Below are 24,030 nucleotides of genomic sequence, written 5' to 3'. Positions count from 1 at the left end.
CATATTAAAATAATTAAATAATGATACATGTATTCTAATTAAAATAAAAGTATTTTACTAATGGTTTTCTTCCTTTCCATCATGGTAGGAATAATAGATGGTTCTGGCGTCGTACTGATAGTATTATGGAACGCTTCAAAAATATCAGTACTCAGCTAAATAGCGAACACGTCACCCCCGTCAAGTCGCCCAGTCATGTAAAACCGGGACCAATTTTGAGAGAAGATCTCTCGCTAAGTATCGAAACTTCATCGATATTTTGATACGAAAGCTTACAGGAAATGAAAAGATTTTTTATCTTTACGAATCTCTTTGACAAGCTAAGTTGACAACTGTGAACTGACAGCAGTTATTGACATAGACTAATTGACGTGTTGTGGCATTGACAGACATGTTCATATAAAAATAATCCCTCAGAAGTATTCCATAATCTTGTCTTTGATCTTGTCCACACTTATGTCGGGTCATGTAAATATAATTTGGGTTTTAAGAAACAGAATATTGAATCAGTTATCATGGAGAAGGGCCAAGTTCGTGACAAAATGAGACTGCTGTTTAAGAAGCTAGCAGAGCCGAACTATGTGATGAGTAACTATTACGCCGACCGTTTCATAAACATGCTACGCTATGACGAACATAACGATCCAGGTAGAAATTAAATATTTTATTTTCTCTAAAGCCCTGGTGGTGGCACTGGTGGTAGGTTTCTTATATGTGGAAGTCCGCCTGGGTAGGTACAACCGCAATGTATATTTCTGGCGCCAAGTAGCAATGTGTAGTCACTGTTGTTTTCCGGTTTGAAGGACGTCGTAGCCAGTGTAACTACTGGACATAATAAGATTTAACACCATGCTCAGGATGGCGATCACAGTAGAATACCAAACAATACTTTGTACCTTGTAAGTTTGTATACAAGGCATTGGATGGTGTTTCTACTGTTTATGGGCTTTCGTATCGCTTACCATCAGGCGAACGACAAGCTTGTCTCCTCATTCAAAGAAATAAAAAAAAGTGTGGTCTTGGTAGATTATAATTTTAGCTAACAGTTAAAACATTTAATAACATTTTGCTTGGATAAACTTGCATACAGAATGTTTTCTCAGCATACAGTATTTTTTGGTAAGGATTTTGACATGTATTTGTGTAGTTATTATAAAAATGTTGTTGACCGTTTCTGCCTCATAAATACTTTTAATACATCATCTTTTGGGTACAAAGTATATATATACAATATAAATGTCATTTTAGTATAATTAATATGATATGATCATTGATAAAACTAGTGCATCTGTCGAAAGTGTGAATTTTTTCTATGGTGAAAAATGTATGTAAAAGAACTTTATTTCGAAATAAATAGTGATCTTTCTTACATGGAAAAAACAGTCCATGTAGGTGGTACATTAAGACATAGACTCAAATCTACCCTCTCTTTGTAGTAAATTACTGTTCAACATTTCCGTAACACAATATACATAAAATAACAGATACTGTTGATTGATTCTTCACTCTATGTTTACCATGCTTCCTTACATATTATAACACAAAGTCGACTCGCATCTGTCTGTCTAAAAACAATAAACTTAAAAATTTCGTATGGTGATATTTTGAGGCTCTGGGAAAAACATAAGCCACTTTTTATACTAGGAAAATATATAATTGAACATTTATCCTGGGAAAACTATATGAAGCGGGCAATACTAGTGAGAGCTAGTTACAGAAATAATTTATGTTGCCTCTCAATACTAAATAGGTTGTTCCTTTAGGTTATAATGTTGAGAGAAGTAATAGTCTTTCAAACTTATAATTATTTTCAGAATTAATTTTTATATTACACTAGATTAGTAAAGGACATGCAACCTTATTTTTAACAGGGTCATTTTGAGATTGTGTTACTAAGTGAAACTACATACTTGTGTATTTGTAAAAAAAAATCTACAATAAGTTATTCAAACTGTAGATGTAAAAAAAGTGTAATTTTTGAACATAATAAATAACAACACAAAGTCATTTTGATATTACAGGTCCTAGGAAGAATTAAGGCTATTATTGTTACTTTCAATTAGAAATACACTACACACCATATTAACACTAAACTACAGAGTGATACAAAGTTCAGAAAACTAAAACCAGGATTTTTAGAAAAAATATTCAATATTCTTAGATGATTTTTGGCACAATATTAGCATAGATAAAGATGATGAACGGAATGTTAATAGCACCCTGTATAAGTTAAATCTAGATGCCTAAACAAATTATTTAAAAAGATAAAATGTTTACCTCTTACAAACATATTCTCTTTGATATTTCCTTGAAAACAATATGAAATGAAGTTTCATTTGTTCATGTTAGTAATTAAATGGCACTTATGATATGGCAGTGTAACAAAAGAACAATATAAAAAATCAATAGTGTAGCCAGAATATTTTGTTCAAGTACTTAATTCACAAAAAATTCGCGACTGAAACTTTAAAAGGTATTAAATGTAATGGTCGACAAATTCAAAATTTTTAATAAAGTATGCATCTAGAATTCAATCAGATGAAAATCCCGGTTCGAAAAAATATTAAGTAATTTTTTTTTTATATTTCGGACATATTTGAAAATAATTTGATAAAATTTGAGCCAATTAGTATTTAACTTAAAAATACCGAAATATGCACGGTAAACGTCAAAATGTATGAATATATAAATACTACATGAATGAAAAGAATAAGTGAAAAGTCAACCACTCCGAAATTGGTAACTAGTATAATACATATAGTACCTATCTATACTATTATATAAAGCTGAAGAGTTTGTTTGTTTGTTTGTTTGTTTGTTTGAACGCGCTAATCTCAGGAACTACTGGTCCAAACCGAAAAATTCTTTTTGAGTTGGATAGCCCTTTGTTCGTGGAGTGCTATAGGCTATATATCATCACGCTATACCCAATAGGAGCGGAGCAGTAATGGCTAATCTCAGGAACTACCGGTCCAAACTGAAAAATTCTTTTTGCGTTGGATAGCCCGTTGTTCGTGGAGTGCTATAGGCTATATATCATCACGCTATACCCAATAGGAGCGGAGCAGTAATGGCTAATCTCAGGAACTACCGATCCAAAATGAAAAAATATTTTTGCGTTGGATAACTCTTTGTTCGTGGAGTGCTATAGGCTATATATCATCACGCTATACCCAATAGGAGCGGAGCAGTAATGGCTAATCTCAGGAACTACCGATTCGAACTGAAAAATTCTTTTTGGGTTGAATAGTCCTTTGTTTGTGGAGTGCTCAAAGTCATATATCATCACGCTATGACCAATAGGAGCGGAGCAGTAATGGCTAATCTCAGGAACTACCGGTTTCAACTGAAAAATTCGTTTTATGTTGGATAGCCCTTTATTTGTGGACCGCTATAAGCTATATATCATCACGCTATGACCAATAGGAGCGGAGCAGTAATGGCTAATCGCAGGAACTACCGGTTTGAACTGAAAAAATCTTTTTGTGTTGGATAGCCCTTTGTTCCTGGAGTGCTATAGGCTATATATCATCACGCTATGACCAATAGGAGCGGAGCAGTAATGAAACATGATGCAAAAACGGGAAAAATTATAAGTTTTGAGAGCTTCCGTTGCCTGCGCTGCGTAAACGGTTAAAGTTATGCAACAATGATGTATGACGGGATTGTTCCACTTTAAAAGTTCTAAAAAATATATTATAAAAACAAAAGTCCCCCGCTGCATCTGTCTGTCTGAACGTGTTAAACTCAAAAACTACCCAACGTATTAAGATGAAATTTGGTATGGAGACAGTTTGAGACCCTGGGAAGAACATAGGCTCCCGGGAAACTACTACTTTTATAACGGAAAACTTTAGCCTGAAAAACTTTATAACGCGGGCGAAGCCGCGGGCAAAAGCTAGTAATAATACAAGAGATGTAGTATTATCTTTTGTGGTTATGTTTTGAGAACATTGAGCCTTACGTGTTTTGGGAACATAATTTTCTATTTATTAGCTCTTATAAGAGCACCTTTAAACTTATGGCTAAACGAGAAGGCGTGAATCTAAAATTTGCGGATAAAAACTATCGCGATGTAGATAGAGATCACAACTTTCAATCGCTCGCTGTTTCCAAGGCTTATCAAATTTTTATTATGTGTAACACAACGTTAGATGCATATAGCTGGCCCCCTTATTGCCATATTTATTTAAAAGACCCTTAACATTGTCTCATCTGACCTTAACGCTTTTGTACCCAAGCGCCAGCCTACACAGCGGGGAGAGGCAAGGGCGAGGGGGATCTATCAAAGGGCACCAGTTAACCTAGAGATTCTTAATATGCAGTCCATTTCAATTTGCGAGGAATTTGACTTTAATTTTCATAGCACGATATCATTTCACCATTCAAAGTAGAGTTACCCAATTATCGATAGTTTCGCTATCGATACATGACCTCGAAAACTAGTAACAATATCGATAGCGCTATCGATAGTATTACTCATAAATATACGCTGATTTTCGATATCGATAGTATGAATACCATTGCCCTGTATCATACTATCGATTCTTTCGATATACTATCGATACTATTGATATGACGTCAACTATCGATAGATTATCGATAGTTTAGCGATAGTCGACTATCGATAGGCAAATATATTTCATAGGCATGTAGTGACTTTTAATACTTTTTATAATGCCCCCCCCCCTCTCTACCGGCGCCGGGTCCTCTCGCCCCTCCCTGGCCTGATTGTCCCTGCAAATCGCTTATCGAGCGTACTTTGTAGACTGTAATATTTGTTTTAAAGATATGAATCAACGTTCAATGATTAACTTTTGTACACAGAACGTAACCTTGTTATCTATATCGTGGGCAAATAGATTATTACTATGGTTTCGTATTGACAGCGAAAATTGATAGCTGTTACCTGATTACGGATGTCGAAATACTCATATTAACTTTATCACTACATAGTATAAAACAAAGTCACTTTCTCTGTCCCTATGTCGCTTTGTATGCTTAAATCTTTAAAACTACGCAACGGATTTTGATGCGGTTTTTTTTAATAGATAGAGTGATTCAAGAGGAAGGTTTATATGTAATAACATCCATTAAATAGTGGAGAAATACTGTTATTTTTTATGTTATACCCGTGCGAAGCGAGAGCGGGCCGCTATGTTTTTATATACAACGTTCACAGTTTTTCTGTAGTGTATTTAGTATCAGCATTGCACCCGTGCAAAGCCGGGGCGGGTCGCTAGTATAGAATAAATATATTATTACTGTAATATTGTAAAGTGAAAAGATTTCAGTTTTTGTATGTTTGTAATGGATAAGCTTAAAAAGTCCTTAACCGGTTTTGAAAATTCTTTTACTTGTAGGTAGCTCGCAGCGTGCTATAGGGCCATAGGGTACATTTGATCCCGGAAATGTTCGTTAAGGCGGTTGGAGCCCCGGGCAACAACTAGTATAAAATAAAAATAAAAGTTTATTAATTTGTTTGCGCGTCTTGTTCAAACTGCTAAATGGATTTCAGCGATTGCTCTGTTCTGTTAACCAAAACTGCACGAAACATTTAATTTCAACTTTTTTCCTTACCCCATTAATTTAGAAGTTACAGATAGGGTCCATAAACAGATATGTTTGTTGAATTATCCTTATTGGTGGTAGGTCTCATACGTGAGAGTCCGCCTGAGTAGGTATTTCGGCCGCCAAAAAGCAGTGTGTGGTCACTGCAGTGTTCCAGTTTGGTGGAAATTGTAGCCAGTGTAGCTACTCTACATAAAGAGACTCAACATCTCATTTCTCAGGATGGCGAGCGCAGTCGAATACTAAACAATACGGTGTTGGATGGTGTTTCTACTGTTTATGGGCGGTCGTATTGCGTCATTCAATACAAAAAAAAAGTATACAGTAGTATACCTAAAGTATCATATTTCGTACACATGCATAGTGCAAACTATACGCGGAAGAAGTCACGCGTAGCAAATAATTATTGTTGAGATAAAAACTGTTATTGCTCGCGGTTAAAATCAAGCAAAAAATGAAACTAAAAATATGTTAACAAAAAAATTCATAACTAAGCTTTTATAACGTCTTAAGTAGTACAAGAATAAAGCCGCCTTCATAAAGTTTTGCTTAACTAATATTTTACTAAGGGTTGTATTTATAAATCAATCTCAGCTTTGAGTAAAATCTCAAGTTGACATTTACAATCTTACTTATAAAAAATTCACACAGCTATGCTTAGTTACGTGTTGACTAGTCAACAAATGATTAAAAGTTTAAGAGCAGACTAGTTGCTCTTAAACTTTTAAATAAGCGATGTTTAATTTTGACTGCTATTTAAGAAATTCTTAACCACCTCTTAACGCTAACACAAGTTTGCAAGTAAAATTTTTCGTAATCAGTGGCAAAGCAATTGATTAAAACTTAACGTGTTTAAACGTAAGACTGTTAATGTATTGAATTATTGATAAACCAAGCTTAAATTGTTGTTTGAGAGCTTGTTCTCAGTTGAGTCGGGGTTGTTGAATAAGCAAGACTCAGCTGTCAAAATCCGTATATGTTGACTTAAGATATTGAGCAGGTGTTAATATGGGTTTATTAAATAACGACTATCTTCACATGCGTTGTATTTATTAATTGTATCTTAAGTATCTTGAAAGTTTCATGTCTTAGGCTCGGTACCCACACTAAGATTTGCGATAAATAAAAAAAATTATGACTAACATTCGCGTAAACATAACAAATCATTATTTAATTCAGTAATATAACTATGGACATATTAAATTAAGAATAAATCAATAAAAAAACACAATGTATACGAAAGTGGCTAGATCGGTCTGGGTAAGGTGAGATGAAAACATAACGCGTCGCGATCCCCACCGGTGAAGACGATATGAGCCCTAGCTTAGTTTACCTACCAGCCCTTCACTAACTACCTAAATGATGCCTAGTCGAAGAACAGCATAAAGAAACTCAGGGTTTATATTTTCGCCATTCAATATCCATTACGTTATTTGAAAGTCATTTGTATACAAAGTTAAATTAGTTAACTATATAGCCAGTACGTGCACATCATTATTAATATAGAATGAGTTTGAAAAGAAACCTTGACCAAGGACGTCGCCAAGGGGGGGCAGGGAGAAGCAGCTGTCCCCCCTAGAGATTCTAAAAAAAGTTGCCAAATGTAAAGCAACGAAAGCGCTAAGTCTTTGACTTGACTTGCTTGATCGATCATTCCCGTACGCGGAAACTCGAAGGAATTCACCATTTCCTTTCCTAATATTCCGTGCGCTCTATTACGCCCTGCTCTTTTTTATTGTTAATGGGGAGAGGGGAAAGAACATGAGCTTTTGACTTTACCTACAATTCATACTTTTCTCATTCTCCATATCAACTTGCCCCCCACTGGGCCATCGGCTGGCGACACTCTTGACCTTGACATGCCATGCATGTCTGGCTTTCTCGTAATTATTTCTGATTATCGAAATAAATCTTATATACAAGGTTATCATCAGTGCAAAGTTGCCATGTATTGTAAATGTCACTGAAGTCACAGTACACCAAATTTCAAATCAATCGGGCTTGTGAAAGTAGGAAATGAGCTGGTGATCTTCAAATGCTTGAATCGTAAAATCTGCATTACAGCTAATAATATTCATAACTTTTTATTTATTCTCTATCGGCACAATGTAATATTATGAAGGGAAACGTAACAGAGTTAACGGTTGGTCGCAAACGTTAAACTATATTGTTAGTTATAGACCGAACATCAGGGCCAAATTTTTGCTCCAAAAGTTATTACCAATTGGTAATAAGTCGCTGTCTTATTTGAAATGTCCGTGTGACAAGATGACACAGCGTCCTTAGATATTAATAGAGTAATAACATATTTACAGAAAATATGCTAATATTCGAATTCAAAACGTGCAAGTCATGATATGGAAAAAATATGATGTATTTTACATTGTCGTTTTGGTATTTCACGGTACATTGAGTAACAATCGCATGAGCGTAATTTTTTTCTATGAAAATCTTCCCTATGTCCGCATAATAATATCAGCCCTGTATTATATACTTGCCCACTGCTGAGCACGGGCCTCCTCTACTACTGAGAGGGATAAGGCCTTAGTCCACCACGCTGGCCTAGTGCGGATTGGTAGACTCCACACACACTCGAAATTCTTATAGAGAACTTCTCAGATGTGCAGGTTTCCTCACGATGTTTTCCTTCACCGTTAAAGCGAACGATAAATTCACAAAGAATACACACATGATTTTTTAGAAAAGTCAGAGGTGTGTGCCCTTGGGGTTTGAACCTGTGGACATTCGTCTCGGCAGTCCGTTCTACACCCAACTAGGCTATCGCTGCTGACGGTATAATCTTAGAAATCTGGTTTGTCGTCTTCTACTAATTGTTATGTAAATGAGAGATATAATAACTGAATACTTATGTCTTTAGCAGTAGCGAAGGGTCCATATAAGCCAATTCTTGCCGGCTTCCCTTTCGTAATTTATAAGAAATCATTAGAGCGCTTCGCAGAACGCATTTATTTACTACTTATATTATGTTGTGTCGGGTTACTTTCGGAAAACTTCACCCTTCGCCGTTGATCTTTAGAGCTATTACTTATTATAATTAATTATACCCCGGAGCGATTGTTGGTCTCAACCAACAAACCTAACTCCAACCGTATATGCTAACGTGCTTGTTAACATTTCCTTACAATTTGATCCTTTTCTCCCATTCTGGGAAGTTTCGTCCTGTTTTCGTTTCCAAATTTCCTAACCTGGGCTGTTGCAGTTGTTAAGTTGGAGTCTCCGTCATCTGATGTGATGAAATCCATTCCCCGATCAAAATGTCTTAAACATTCGTTGCATATTTCTACGGGTGGAAATATGCCAAGATTAACAAAATATAATTAAAAAAAAATGTTGGCCTTTTTGAAAATTTTAAATATTCCTTATTAATTTTTTTTTATGTAATACCGTTGGTAGTAAATTAACATGTGACAGATACGTGATTTTTTTTATTTTGAGAGCTGAGTTTTAATAAACAGAGTTGAGTCAGCTGATAATAGATGTTCAAATAACTGTCCAAGTTTTGTGCAAATGTTCACTTAAGATCCAGCTCACAGGTGAGATTTGTTTACCAACATAGACCGATTCATAAATCCCAGTTATCACACTTGACTGCCGCAAACTGAAAACAATATTGCAATAATTATGCAAAAACTTATAAACATTAAGGACATCCAGGTCACGAGTCATTATATTATAAACTTGTGCCAATTAAATCCATCATTACCGCAATTCTCGCGTCGCTTGAATGTTTGTGAGTAGCTCAAATATTTGTTCCAATGAGGATATTACGTTTAGAACTTGTTTTTAAGAGCCTGTTGGCTCGCCACGGCAAAAATTACCTTGTATTGATGATGTCATAATCCTTTTTAATTTATTTATAAACATAGGTTTTGTAGGCTTATATGTCTAGTGTATACAATATATTTTAAGGAAGGAAAAACTAAATAACTCTTCTGAGGTACAACCTTCCTTAAGTTCGACGTCATTGGGCTTTTCATTCTTACAAATATAAATGCGAATTTGTGAACATTTTTGGATGTTTCGATGTTTGTTAGATTACCTTTATATATACAGAAAAAAGTTGAACGGATGAGAGTAAAATTTGGCACACGGTTACATCTTATCTTGGAGCCTGGATAAATATATAGGGTACTTTTTATTCCAGTAATCTGCTGCCGTGGGAAATAATGTATTTTTTTATTCGATTTTTAAATGAACGGCGCTGGCGCCGTACTGGCAGCGCGTTGGATAGCTCTAATGTTATAAGGACTTTTGTAGTGAGAAAGGCTTTTCCCAAAAGTAAAGCCTCAAGCAGCACTGTTTACAAACATTACCCCTTTTTAAGGTTTAAATATGTTAACTTTGCTGGTGGTAGAATATATTTTATATCCGCCCGAATAGCGACCACCTTACACAAGCTGCTAAAGCCATAGTGGCCCACGTAAGTGTGTCGCATTCCGAGATCAGCCTGTGTATATCCGGTTCCAAAAGGCCGGCAATTTTTATAAGGCACCGACTCCAAAATTGGTAACCAATATATAGGTAATGTTAAATTATTTTTTGGTTTTTAGTGGTTTATGGAGGCGGTATAATTATTTGTCATTAAGAAATTTTGAAAGGTTACCTATAAAAATCGACTTAGCGCAGCCTTTTTGCTGGTATCGATTTTATCTGAATCCAGCTTATGGTGTATGCGTCAAACATCCGAAGCTCATATTTCTTTACATAAGTTACAATATGTAAGTAAACTAATAAACACATTATAAAATTACTTAAATATAGTAAAGCTGAATTATTTGTCTTGGTCCCATTTAGTACAAAGGTCGCTTCACATTTGGTGGTAATAAATTAACACTTTCATTGCATTATTCTCATCGTGACTATATATTTTGTCATTTTTATAGCATAATGATGACACCTTTTCCAGTTGTCGAAATTTTACTGCATGAAAATTAGGCTCAGATAAAGTTACTAGTCCTTAATATTTATTTTACTGAAAAAAACCACTAAGGTATCTTATCTAATTGTTGGCTATATTATCATGTTGAAGAGTACATTTATTTTATAGCTAACAAATATATATTATACTTCAAATTGTAAACATGCGCAATTTTTAAAAAGTTTGTTAATAAAAGTATACGTTTTAAAAACTAAGATAATAAAGAGTTTTGGACATAGCAATCGAATGATTTTTTTTCTGAATATTTTTCATTCAACGAAATATCCGTGATAAGCTAAAAGTAAAGTTTGTTGACCTCAAACTATATCCTCGTTTTGATAAGAACGCGACAAGTGTATAAGCTATGGAATGTCGTTCACATAATTCACATGTATTGGATAACTCAGACTCAACTTTTTATAGAAGAATGATGGGACAAGCATTTCGCTCGCATGTTGAGTGACGCCTGTTCATAAACAACTCAATGCCAAGGGCTTTTTTAATGGAGAAAACTCAGTTTTCCTCTGAAGTGCAATAGCACGTGAGAAGCTGTCAAATAAAGCCAGCATCTTAATTGGGCATTTGATTTACTTTTATAAAAAAAGTACGTCGTATAAATTTTAAAACAACAAATTATTGAAATCTGGTGACAAATCCATATTGTATTGAAATTAGGTAATAGGGGTGAGTGTCAAAAAACAAAAAATAGACAAAATACTTGCATGTGACGTCAGCAGGCATTACGATGCGTGCGAAATAGAGAGATGGAGTGATATCCCCATTCCACGCCCACTCTTGCACGTAGCAATATTTCAAATTTGAATTACTGCCTCATTTCTTATGGAATTTTAATGCTGTTTCCACAGAAAGATTTTTTTGTACTAATTGCTGTTACACCAGAATCTGGGTTTTTTAGTCTTAGGGGCACATGTCCTTTTTAAAAATAACTCCCGACACGTCTCTGGTTCTAGTACTACATTTCCTCTGTGTGCGTCATCTTTAGATTTTGAGTGTTGAGTGACAAGTCATCATGCCCACTTATTATTGATATGGTCTAAATTCCATAGTGTTCTTTAAGAAGGCTGAAAAATCCTGAGTTGGTAACCGAGTTATGAGTGTGAAAAGGCGTACAATGAATCTAGTCATTGTTATAATTGGTATGGAAGGTAACATATTTTTTCTTCCATCTGCTCCTATCGTATTCGTCTTTTTTATGCTTTGTATTTTTATCGCTTCGAATGATGATATGAGCTTCCGTTCGCCTGATGGTAAGTGATATGACCGCTCATAAAGAATAGAAACACCATACAACACTTTGAATTACAAAGTATTATTTGTTATTCCACTGCGCTCGCCATCTTGAGACATGAGATATTACGTCCAGTAGTTACACTGGCTACAATGTCCACCGGAACACAACAGTGACTAATGCTTGGTTGCAGAAAAAAGTCAGCGCGTCAATATTGACTGTAATTTATTTATATACTATTATTACCTATTTCCCATAAATGTCGGATTGCTAACAGAACTACAGGTCACATTGTTTTTTTTATAGATATCTCTTATCTCAGAATAATACCGTTCGTACCAGAAGAGCTTTACGATGCTATAATGTGCATCGACAAGCCAGAGACTGATATAAGCGTCAAAGTATTCATCATAAGGCTGCTCGCGCTCAGCTGTAAAAAAGAGGTTAATTTCACGATGTTTGTGTGTAGAAAAACGGATAATTCAGTACAGAGACTCAAAGATATCAACTCTCCGAACATGCACCTGAGTATGAAGGTGGCATATATGGAAATGGCTCTAACCATTGTAAAGCACAGTTCCGGCATATCTTGGCTCCTTGAAACTGGTATATGGAAAGAAATACTCAGTTTAGGTAATGAGAAAAGAACTGTATTCTTAGTTCGACAAACTTATAAATTTGCCGCAGAATTTCTTTGGAGACTGAACGATTTGAGATATTTAGAAGCCATAACAGAAGTTATTCATTTTATAATTAAGCCTTTAGTGGAAGGACATTATATTCAGATTGAATCGCTTACAAGTGACGAGGAAGAAGAGAGAGCCAAAGTTTTAATACCTATAACTCACATGCTAATAGCTATCATAAGCAAAGATAATAGAATTGTCCAGCCGTCTATTCTGATGGAGGTTATGGTCAAAGAAATCAAAATTGTATGGTATTTATATTGTGTGCTAGATAAAATTCATAATGAGGAACTTTTGTTGCTCGTATCGAAATCAGTATTCTGGTTGATTTTGTCGAAATGTTTACTGATAAAACCAATGACACCAGAAACGGAGTACGGGCCAGATGATTTTCTTGAATTGGGCGCTACATACTTCAATACGATACACGCGTTCATTCAACGTCGTTTAGCTACAACCGTGTTGGATTACTGCACTGATTGCGCTGTCATCTGGAGTACAGTGTTCGGGGACAAAGTCATCGTGGTCACGGACAGTGTGAAGAAGTCTCATTTGAAATTGAATATGCTGTTTATGTGCTTGGTACCGTTAGTAGTGTTCATAAAAACGAGTACGTGCGGGCGTACAGCGACCACGACTGATTATATGTACGATTATATACTCAACTTCATTAACTCCTCTTGCGAGCACACTGCCAAGGCTGCTTATGCGTTAAGAAATTTGATGCTCGAGTTGGACACGTTGCCGTTGATATTGCGTGGTGTCAAGAAGCTTACCTATTTGAAGCATCACTTGAGTGATGAACAAGCTAATCTAGTCTTCCAATCTCTATTCTATGCTCTGAAAGAATACGATCCAGTGGATGATTATGGCGAGATGAAGCAGGATGCTTCTGCCGAGGACTCGCAGGACAGAGTGTTCGTGATGACGTACGTGCTGGACATCGTACTGTCGCTGGTCAAGAATCATAACATTAACTGGCATGAGAGCCTGGAAGTGATATGTCTGCACTCGGTCGTGTTCAATATATTAAAGAGGACCAACCTGACTTGTCAGGTGAGTGTCATTTTCTTCATATCCACTCTTGGTATGGTGGTATTTATATGAAATAGCAATGGTTCTCTAACACTTCATGTATTTTTCTAATAATTCATTTCAGGCGATAATTCCCTAAAAATTAAATAAATATTAGCATGTATCCTTATAAAGGTTTTTCACAATTCTGGCGTTTGAAGTTACTGGCATGAAACGCATAGGCGTTTCATGCCAGTATTTCTATTTATAGAAATACAACACGTGTGTGGGCGGCAGTTAATAAATTTCGGGCTGGCATTAGGGCATTTACTTAATGAACGTAATGTTTTTTCATTCAAAGTAATATTATTTATCTATTTTACAGTTTATTGTAACAGCTCTGAACCTGATAGCGGTGACAGTGAAGAAGTTCCTCCCGCCGAATCTGTCGCTTCTGTTAGAGACGAAGCCGGGCTCCACGATGCACGATCTGGGCAAGCTAATATACATGAAGATGCACGACATGCACTGGGAGATCAGGGACTCGGCGCTTGAGCTGCTACACGTGTGCACTGAGCTCTCCTATATTAGTAAGTAGCCTTGCATGACTTTTATACGGATCCGCAGATTGACGGCTCTGCCCCTGATGGTAAGTGGGGGATGACAGATGACTGTCTTTCTCCACTCGACATATTTATTACTAGCTTTTGCTCGCGGCTTCGTCCGCGTGAAGAAGTTTTCCGGGATACATATTTTTTCTGTCTTACTTGATATGTATCGTTATTCGTTATATTATGACCAAATTACGTAAAATGATTATAAATTGTAGCCTATGTGTTATTCTGATGTGTAACCAATATTACTGTAAAGTTTCATCCAAATCTGTTTAGTAGATTTTTCGTGAAAGGGGGACAAACATACATACATCCATCCTGACAAACTTTCGCATTTATAATTTTAGTAGGATTTTGGTCTGTTCGAAACCAGGTATTTAAAGAACTTACAAATTCGACTACAGTAAATCGTATTGTTATTCGGTGGTAGTCTCTTACACAAATCTCTGTTTGTAAGTTATTTTATGCAAGGGCAATTTTATTTTGTTCATATGTAATTACGGCCTGCGACTGCAAATATAGAGCATTATGGAGTAACTCTAATGCCTATAATTATACATTTTATATCTCAGGATGACGATTGCAGCAAGATACGAAGTATTTCTCAATGTATTTAATGAAATCATAAGTTTTATGGGATTGGAATTTGTGATATAGATTTGAATTTGTCTTATATTAACACTATGAATTTAATCGTTCGATAGACCATGGGTGAACTTTGCTAGCCCCTCCAATGATTAGGCTCGACCTTATTATGTATTTAAATGCATTATCGCATATTAGATACTGTATTTGAACTGCTGTATGAAATCATCACTCCATTCCAATTCACACCGTCACCGCGGCTGTGACGATAACAATGACGGCGACCGTTATCATATCATGTTTCTATCACGATAATCGTATTAGCCTGAATGTCGTGTGATAGCCGGCTGGCGTGTTTTGCGTGGCGGTTGGCGAGATTTCCAAGGGCTTAGTAAACCCCAACCGTTCTTATGTCTAATCCTTTTTGGCAGACGTTCATGGTCAGTTTTTAATTAACAGGTGACAACTTAGAGTGTGGATCATTAAAAAAGGACGCGCTATGTGCATATTAATGTGAACAATACTATGTTACTTGCAGTATCACTATTACATTGAAAGAACAATAGGGATAGCCAAATATCTTAAATACGGTCGACTACTGCTGGTAGTAGTCGACCGTATTTCACGCTGGTCCAGCGTGGTGGACTAAGGCCTCTAATCCCTCTCAGCAGTAGAGGAGGCCCGTGCTCAGCAGTGGGCAAGTATCTAATACAGGGCTGATATTACTGCTGGTAGGTCTCTCATATATGTGAGTCGGCCCTGGTAGGTACTACCGCAATGTCTATATCTGCCGCCAAGCAGCAGTGTGTAGTCACTGTTTCCGGTTTGAAGGACATTGTAGCCAGAGTAACTACTGGATATATGATACGACTTAACATCTCATGTCTTAGGATGACGAGTGCAGTGGAATACCAAACGATACTTTGCCATTCACGGTGTTGGATGGTGTTTCATTGAATGAATGGAAAGCTCGTCTCGTCATTCAAAGCAAAAAAAAGTTAGCTGCAGACTTCGGTGTGAGTAATAAACTGTTTTAATCCACTTAAAGCGAATCTGGAAACTAATGTGAGAGACCTACCACCAGTAACTCTTGGGTGGTTTGCGATAGCTACGATTCCACAATAGCCTTTAATTCCTCATTATGCACTTGGTCTCCGACCGTCCACAGGGCTTGTTCTGGAGGCTGGTTCGACATAAATCATCTACGATCCGAAATCACAAACTAGCTTCCCTAACTCACAAGCTTTGTTTTTTAAAAAATATCTACGAAGCCAGTAAGCAATGTAAAGCACACTTAATTCCAATTTCGACACCACTTTCCTCATTCACAAAGTAAAAAACAAATTAACAATTTAAATAGATAACGTTACACTTTATCTACATGTTGAGTAATTCGGTAAAACAGATTCTTGTTCACGTGAAAGAAATGATTACTTCCATCCATCATTGTTGTCAAGTCATGCCAGAAGTCATGCAGACTTGTTTGGATTACGTTAAACGTCTAACAATACATAAATTATGATAACATTTTTTTTTTGTATTATGTATATTGATTATCGATACATTTCGTGGAAATCTGTGCTAACAATGATTCGGCAATAATGACGTCTCACTACTTATTAATATAAATGCAAAAGATTGTGAAAATGTTTGGATGTTCGATAAAAAACTCGTTCGTTAAGAAATAACGGAACGGATTTGGATGAAGTTTGGCTCACAAACATAGACCATGTCTTGGATTAACACGGGATATTTTCTATCGCAATAACTTGCCAGGTGTAAGAACTTATTGATATTTTTTTACCTGTTTTCTTTTTTAAATTGACGCGACGCGGGCGTTGTACAAACGGTGTTGTGGATATATATATGGTGTTTTAGGGAATTATGTAGACGCTATACTAAGGGACAGTAGTTTTAAAAGGTAGATCTATGCAATAGCGATGGTTGCCAACATCTTAGGACCGTTCGGCCTTGGTAATACCTCTGTCTCACTAAATCGTGCGAAGTGACAGCTTTCTGCTGCTATTCATATAGTAAGCGAGATTTCCAGAGATCCTAACATCGCCTGTCTTTTCCCAAACGGTTTATTGTCCTTTAATAATGGGTAGCGCATATATGTAGGTATAATAAGGGGTGTGATTATGATTTTGAAAATTATTCTATACGTAATAAACAATAGAAAAAAAGAAGTCCATTTATGAAACCAGCAATAAAATTGGTCTGGAAAAGGGAGTAAAAATTCATATTTCGTATTTCAAAAATGGCAATCTGCAGGAGTGATCGCGTAGTGAGGATAGCGCGGTAACTCTTTCTTTCGCGGACTAGTAGTTCCTGATAACGTGACAAGCTAGTATTCCATCTGTTTTGTTTTGGCCGTATTTTGATCGTGATTTCTGTTTTAAATTAAGATAATAAATCATTAATTAAAAAAGTGCCTATTATTGTCAGTGCTTATAAGTCATTTAACGATTACTATAGGGTCTGCTCTAAATCTTCGCTTTCGTAAAAAATGTGAAGAAAATTTTGTTTCTCGTAGATACGACTCAGTCGCTGTATCTGTAAAATAAAATCTAAATTTGGTTTATTTTTACTGCTCTAATCTGATCAATTACGTTTTGCTCGTTTTAAATTGTTTGTTATTCATTTTTTATCACTGATTAAAAATGAATCACCAACTATTAGGGTGCATATTTATATCGACTGTTGCAAATGACGAATTCGCCAAATTTGGAATAAGAAATAATATATCTTGTCAAATCATCGGACATAATCGACGCGACGGTTAGATATCACGTACAAACAACATGAGTGAATCTTCCGATGACTTGCAATTCTACTGCCGCGACAATGATTATCGATATATTTTGAATAACTGGTGCTGGGCGATGATTAGGCGATTTCTCGCTGTCTTGTTTACTCTGCCGTGATGGTGAAGGTTTCTGGAACCAACAGGAAATGAACTCAGTTTTTCTCGGCGCGATAGTTAATAGTGTACGTACTAGGGCTGTAACAGCTGGGAATACCGTAACAGGTTTCATTAAAAATTTAAATGTCAACGAACATAAAATGGCGTCCATTGACAGTCACCCAGCCACACCTCCTGCATATTGACCCATAAAAATTTACCGTAACTTTTCCTACTTTCAACTTTAACATTGGCAATCATCGTCTGGCAACGATAGAGCCACAATCTAAAAATTGAATTGAATTGTATAGAGGCTGCCACCGGCACGCGATTCCTTTGACTTTTAAGTATCCCTAATTCTCTTGGATTAGTTTGTTACGTTCAATACAACAATGATTTATAAAAATATTGTTCTTACAGAGTTCCCGCCATTCCAAAAGCAGATATTGGAGAACAATTTAATCAACGTGGCGGCGACGATAGCGTTCAACGATTTCGAGCCGTATGTGCAAGTGTCGGCGCTGAAGTGCCTCGGGGCGGCGAGTAAAGTCAGCGCGCTCTGGGAACAACTCAAAATGCAGTACCCTAATGTACAGGTAATATAAATATATCGACGGTCCCTACGTAAAGTATCGAATCTGCAAAATTGCGTTTGGCAGATTCAATACTTTACGTAGGGACCGTCGAATATACGTTGCTTGTTTAGTGTTATATCCCATGGCGATACGCACTTCGATACTTATTGTATTAAATAAATGCAGTTCATTTTAATAAGTACCGTTTAAATATCGACGGTCCCTACCCAAAGTATTGAATCTGCAAAATGCAATTTTGCACATTCGATACTTCATGTAGGGACCGTCGATGTATAGCCTCAAAGGACGAGCCCCCAAAGCCAACTACACCAACAGACCCATAATAAGGTATTTGACTATATTTAATTTTGTGCATTTTTTTATATGTATAGAAATTAGTATAAAAAAGAAATATTTTGTGAAAACAGCATTAAAATTCGGTAATAAAAGGCAGTAATTCAAATTTCAAACATTGCTACGTGCAGGAGTGGGCGTGGAGTGGGGATATCGCTCTATCTCTTTCTTTCGCACGCATCGTAATGCCCGCTGACGTCACATGCAAGTATTGCGTCTCTTTTCTGTTATTTGACACGCCTACTACCAAATTTTAATTGCTTGTAACTTATGGATTTTTGATCAGATTTCAATGATTTCTTCTGATTTAGAATTTAGACTACGTACATATTTTATAAAAGTTATAAAGAAAAATAAGTCAAATACCCTATTTCAAAAGAATCTTGGACGCTTTGCCGACATTCAAATAATGTGATAATGCTTTGGGATATGTGGAGGATGTAAGGTTTCGCTATGTCACGTCGAACCGGTAGTTCCTGAGATTAGCGATTACTGCTCCGCTCCTATTGGGCGTAGCGTGATGATATATATAGCCTATAGCATTCCAGGAACAAAGGGCTATCCAACACAAAAAGAATTATTCAGTTCAAACTCCTAGTTTCTGAGATTAGCCATTACTGCTCTGCTCCTATTGGTCATAGCGTGATGATATATAGCCTATAGCAATCCACGAACAAAGGGCTATCCAATACAAAATGATTTTTTTAGTTCGAACCGGTAGTTCCTGAGATTAGCCATTACTGCTCTGCTCCTATTGGGTATAGCGTGATGATATATAGCCTATAGCACTCCACGAACAAAAGGCTATCCAACGCAAAAAGATTTTTTCAATTTGGACCGGTAGTTCCTGAGATTAGGCATTACTGCTCCGCTCCTATTGGGTATAGCGTGATGATATATAGCCTATAGCACTCCACGAACATAGGGCTATCCAACGCAAAAAGAATTTTTCAGTTCGGACCGGTAGTTCCTGAGATTAGCCATTACTGCTCCGCTCCTATTGGGTATAGCGTGATGATATATAGCCTATAGCACTCCACGAACAAAGGGCTATCCAACGCAAAAAGAATTTTTCAGTTCGGACCGGTAGTTCCTGAGATTAGGCATTACTGCTCCGCTCCTATTGGGTATAGCGTGATGATATATAGCCTATAGCACTCCACGAACATAGGGCTATCCAACGCAAAAAGAATTTTTCAGTTTGGACCGGTAGTTCCTGAGATTAGCGCGTTCAAACAAACAAACAAACAAACAAACAAACTCCTCAGCTTTATATAATAGTATAGATTTTAATTTTTATTTAGAAATAATAAATATTATTCTTATAAATTGTTTTGACGTGTCATATGTGCCTGACGTGAGGTGACCTTTGTTCGCCTGATAAATGAAGTATTTTATAATTATACATTTTTAAAAGGAATATACGTTGTAGCCTAAGGTAGCCATATCTAGTCTCTGTGGCACGTCTAAAATAAGGATTGAATGCGGCTGGTGTAGATAAAATACTATAATTTGTAAAGCTTGGTTCTGACATTTCATATGCACGAAGTCGTGTCACTTGAATGCCAATGCTAAGTCTCCGGTACTCACGCAATATTATGCTAAATGTGTTCTCATATATGCAAGTTTTACAAGCAAGTGTTGTAGGCACTTCCAGTTGGTAACAGTACAGTGATATAAATTAAAAAAAATAAAATAACTACTAGATATTGGTCTATAAAACCTAAATTTGCTTTGAGTTAACAAGCAGATATGGAACTCGTCGATTCCGGGAAAACATGATAATTGCATTTTTATTATAGGTACTTAAATATGAGTGAAACATTTATCACGCAAATAACGCTTTTGTTGCAGACCATTAACTTAATTTATCTGGAAATGAGATTATACTCGCACCCCCTTACAGATAAACAATATTATTCAGTAATTTAGAAAGACATTTTTATTTTTCTTGTTTTTAATTTTTACTACGAGAAACACACCTCGCCTCTCGTAGGCGACATTAGTCTCAGTATGTACTACAGTAATGTCTGTTTTGTCGACATGCATCATTGAATCATTGATCACATTGTAATCAATGCTGCTGACATACTAAGATGCTTTAAAAGTTAATTGATTACACTAACCATGTGGTAGTATATTGTGTTTATTTTTTACTCAACATTTTTTTTATTTCAGGACCAAATAGTGTCAATATTGCGGGAAAGTCAAGAGGGTATAGTCAGGAAAGAGGCCTGTAATGTACTTTGCGATCTATACCAGAACCATAAGCTGGCGCCGACGTTCAAACAGTCGCTGTACGACCACATGGTCTCCGCCTCGCTCTGCGACTTCCACTGGGAGGTGCAGCTCAGCGCTCTGACGTTCTGGAAAATAGTTTACAAGTCACTCCTCACGGATCAAGGCATGTTGGACGGCGAGTTCCCGCCGGTCACGTTCTCAAGAGAATCGCGCAAGATAGTCAACTTGAACGCGGCCGAAATACAAAGAAGGCTGGTCAAAATCCTCAATGAGTTATCCACTATAGGATGTCTCACCGTCCTGGTCAAGTTGCTGCACGACGACACGGAACTAGAAATCATGGAGTACGCGCACTCCATATCGAATGAACTGTACGATATGTTACAAAAGCACAAAGTGCCGGATCTCATCAAATACATTCCAGGAGATGCCGCTACAGTGGAAGAGCTGATATCTCAGATAAAGGATGAGTTTGATTGGCACAACGAGGAGATGCCCGAAGTTTCCAGTAACGCGGCTTCAGATAATGTAATTGAGAGTATTTTGAATGCGGATGACATTAACCTACTGGCTAATATTTATGAACAGCACATGTCGTTACGATCGGAGCCGCCGCCGAACCCGCCGCGTCCGAGAATAAAGCTGGTGAGATTGGCGTCGCCATACCTTTTTGTGAACTACTTAAAAACCAATGACTTCCAGGCTATTATGGATCAGAAGAGGAAGTGGAATGAGGGCATACGGAGCTTCTCGTCGTTGTTAGACGATATTCTTGGTATGTATCAAGTGAAGAATGAGGTCAATGCGCTAGATTGTTATTGAATGTGGTACATACTCGTAATTTGTTACGATACAATTCGTAAATAAATTCTTTCTTTACATTGTATCATGTTTTCTTTTTATTAGAAATGTAATGGTATATTTTTACTGTAGCAATTTAGCTATATTATTAAACTAGTGGGCCCGGCATTCGTCCAGCCACAGACTGCATTTTATTTAAACTATCTCATCTTTTAGGTCTCGACAACAGCGCCACTTATCGGGTTCAAAATTATCCTATGTATCAAGCTGGAACTAACTAAATTCTGACAAAAATTTTCATTGAAATCGGTTGGGTGTTTCCGGAGATTAGCGTGACCATTGATTTTTCAAATTATTTGATACAAACTTTTTCCTGATAATTTGGAACACAATAAAAAAAAGGAATCAGTCAAGGCGATGGAGCTGTTCTCAAGTGATGCTCTTACAAATGTGGCAGCTAATTTTTTTTTATACACATTACCTGGTAAATTACAACTGGCTTATTTTCTATCAAGTCATGGAATCTGTCGCTACCTTGTTGAAATTGAGCAGGAAATGTAATAGTAAGATGTAAATCAAATAATCACCTTGATTTACCATGCACATATCTGATTGTGTGGCCTGGTTAAATAAAACCTTTTGTGAGATTCTGGCCCTTGAAAACCGTTTACTATTGCTAGATCTCTGGTTTCATTTTGAAAGTAATATAGTTAGGGTTAGAAATTTATGCCAAAAATGTTGCTCGCGGCTTCTCCGTTATAAAAAGCCTTTGCTGTTACAACATACATAAATTACTGTAGCGAACCATAGAACATTAATTTTCCTACAGGAGTAAATCGCTGGGACAAACTTTTATAAGTAACACAGCACAATAAATTTTGGGACAGAAATAAGCATAATTAATTAATAATGCTGCTTATCTGATGAAGTTATAACTACCCACAAATAGTCAGAGGGGGAAACCGAAACAAAAATAAGAAAATATAATAAAGAAAAACAAAGTGATGTTCAATTTTGCTGAAAATTATTCACATAATATTAAGTGTAACCGCCCATCCAATCAAACAAAATGATGGTTGAATATTTATTGTTTTCTAAATAATTTACAGACTATTAATAAACCTAACACTTAATCTATTCAATTTCTATAACAGCTCCAACTTTAGACAATGCCTCCTTGAGTTTCTCGGCTTCATCTTTGGAAATGTCTGCCTTCACAACAGTGGGTACACTTTCAACAAACTTCTTTGCTTGGACAAGGTTAAAACCTTCCAAAAGACTCTTGACTTCCTTGATCAGGGCTACTTTTTGTTTGTCATCAAACTTGGTCATCTTTACCTGAAATTACCAATATTTCCATAAGTGTTAAAGCAGGATACTGTATCATATGTAATAGGTACCCAGGACTAAGATTAAAATGGGACAATTGACAAAATATAATGAATATTATGCAGGCAAATACAGATTAGTGATATATTGCTAGAAATAATGTGAATTATTTCATTGTATTTTATAACAACATTGATTTCTATGTTCAGCAGTGGACATTTTGTGGCTAATGATATCACACTTTTGTATAAGGGAGAAAATTGGCACAAATTTTTAATTATGTACTAAAGAAACTATTTTTTCTAGTGTAGCTTAAAGCAATACTAACAGTAAAGCTTGTTTTGACTATCTTGGGAGCAGCATCCTCTTCTTCCGCAGCAGCGGCCGGAGCAGCCATCGCAAATCCACCGATAGGCATCGCCGGGGCGTCAGGCAAGTTCAGCCTCTTTTTCAAGACCTGGCTCAGTTCTGACACTTCAAGAAGGTTGAGGTTGGTTATGTCAGAAACTATTTTTTCGATCTTAGGCGATATGGGTTTCTCTACGCCTTCAGGGACCGGTATACTGAGAGGAGTTGCTGCCTGAACAACTTCCTGGCGGAGTATTGCGCTGAAAGTACAAAAAATATTTTTTTAATTTTATTAAATGTATATGAATGAAACATTATTTATATTATATATCCGAATGATTTTTTAAGCAACGCAGTACGCCAAGAGCCGTATCCAGTTACAATAATTGTAATATATAAATAACATATTTAAGTTTTAATAAGAGTTACGAACATAACCTAAAAGACGTAAATTTTACTCACCATCTTGAGAAAGAACGCCATTGAACTGGAACATTTCTGATAATTCTAAATGTGTTCATGTTATCCAATAAAATAAATGCAGTGCAGGGGTGTTAATTCTCAAATTTACAAACAAAATTTACTTATTATCAATCCTCAACCTTTTTGGTAAGAATAATAGTGATGACCCACAATGCCATGTTAGATTCCGTATTGTTATCGATAAAACTCATTGATTTGAATTTATTGAAGTTATTATTAGAAAATACCTGTAATAGTTTGTGAAAGAAATTTATTTATTTTAGTTTGAATGGAGTTAAAGAAAAACGATAAAAGAACCTACAAAATATCTGACAATTTATTTTTATTCTCATGACA

General features: G+C 36.3%; 2 protein-coding genes across 2 annotated transcripts; one reads left to right on the top strand and one right to left on the bottom strand.

Moving 5' to 3' along the window:
- Positions 1–352: 352 nt before the first annotated feature.
- Positions 353–21,619, top strand: LOC115444825. The gene is made up of 5 exons (XM_030170759.2): positions 353–648; positions 12,066–13,501; positions 13,845–14,049; positions 17,984–18,159; positions 20,671–21,619. Exons 1-5 carry the CDS (start codon positions 516–518, stop codon positions 21,553–21,555), a joined length of 2,835 nt encoding a protein of 944 aa, XP_030026619.1. The 5' UTR covers positions 353–515; the 3' UTR covers positions 21,556–21,619.
- Positions 21,620–22,604: 985 nt separating this feature from the next.
- Positions 22,605–23,913, bottom strand: LOC115444826 (39S ribosomal protein L12, mitochondrial). The gene is made up of 3 exons (XM_030170760.2): positions 23,674–23,913; positions 23,192–23,471; positions 22,605–22,872 (listed from the first exon to the last, which is right to left on the bottom strand). The coding sequence occupies exons 1-3, from the start codon at positions 23,730–23,732 to the stop codon at positions 22,669–22,671; spliced, it is 543 nt and encodes a 180-aa protein (XP_030026620.1). The 5' UTR covers positions 23,733–23,913; the 3' UTR covers positions 22,605–22,668.
- Positions 23,914–24,030: the final 117 nt, after the last annotated feature.

This window comes from Manduca sexta, chromosome 12 (genome assembly GCF_014839805.1).
Source record: "Manduca sexta isolate Smith_Timp_Sample1 chromosome 12, JHU_Msex_v1.0, whole genome shotgun sequence".
Lineage (NCBI taxonomy): Eukaryota > Metazoa > Arthropoda > Insecta > Lepidoptera > Sphingidae > Manduca > Manduca sexta.
Note: the sequence above shows the minus strand (reverse complement) of the source record. Positions and strands in the feature narration are given on the sequence as shown.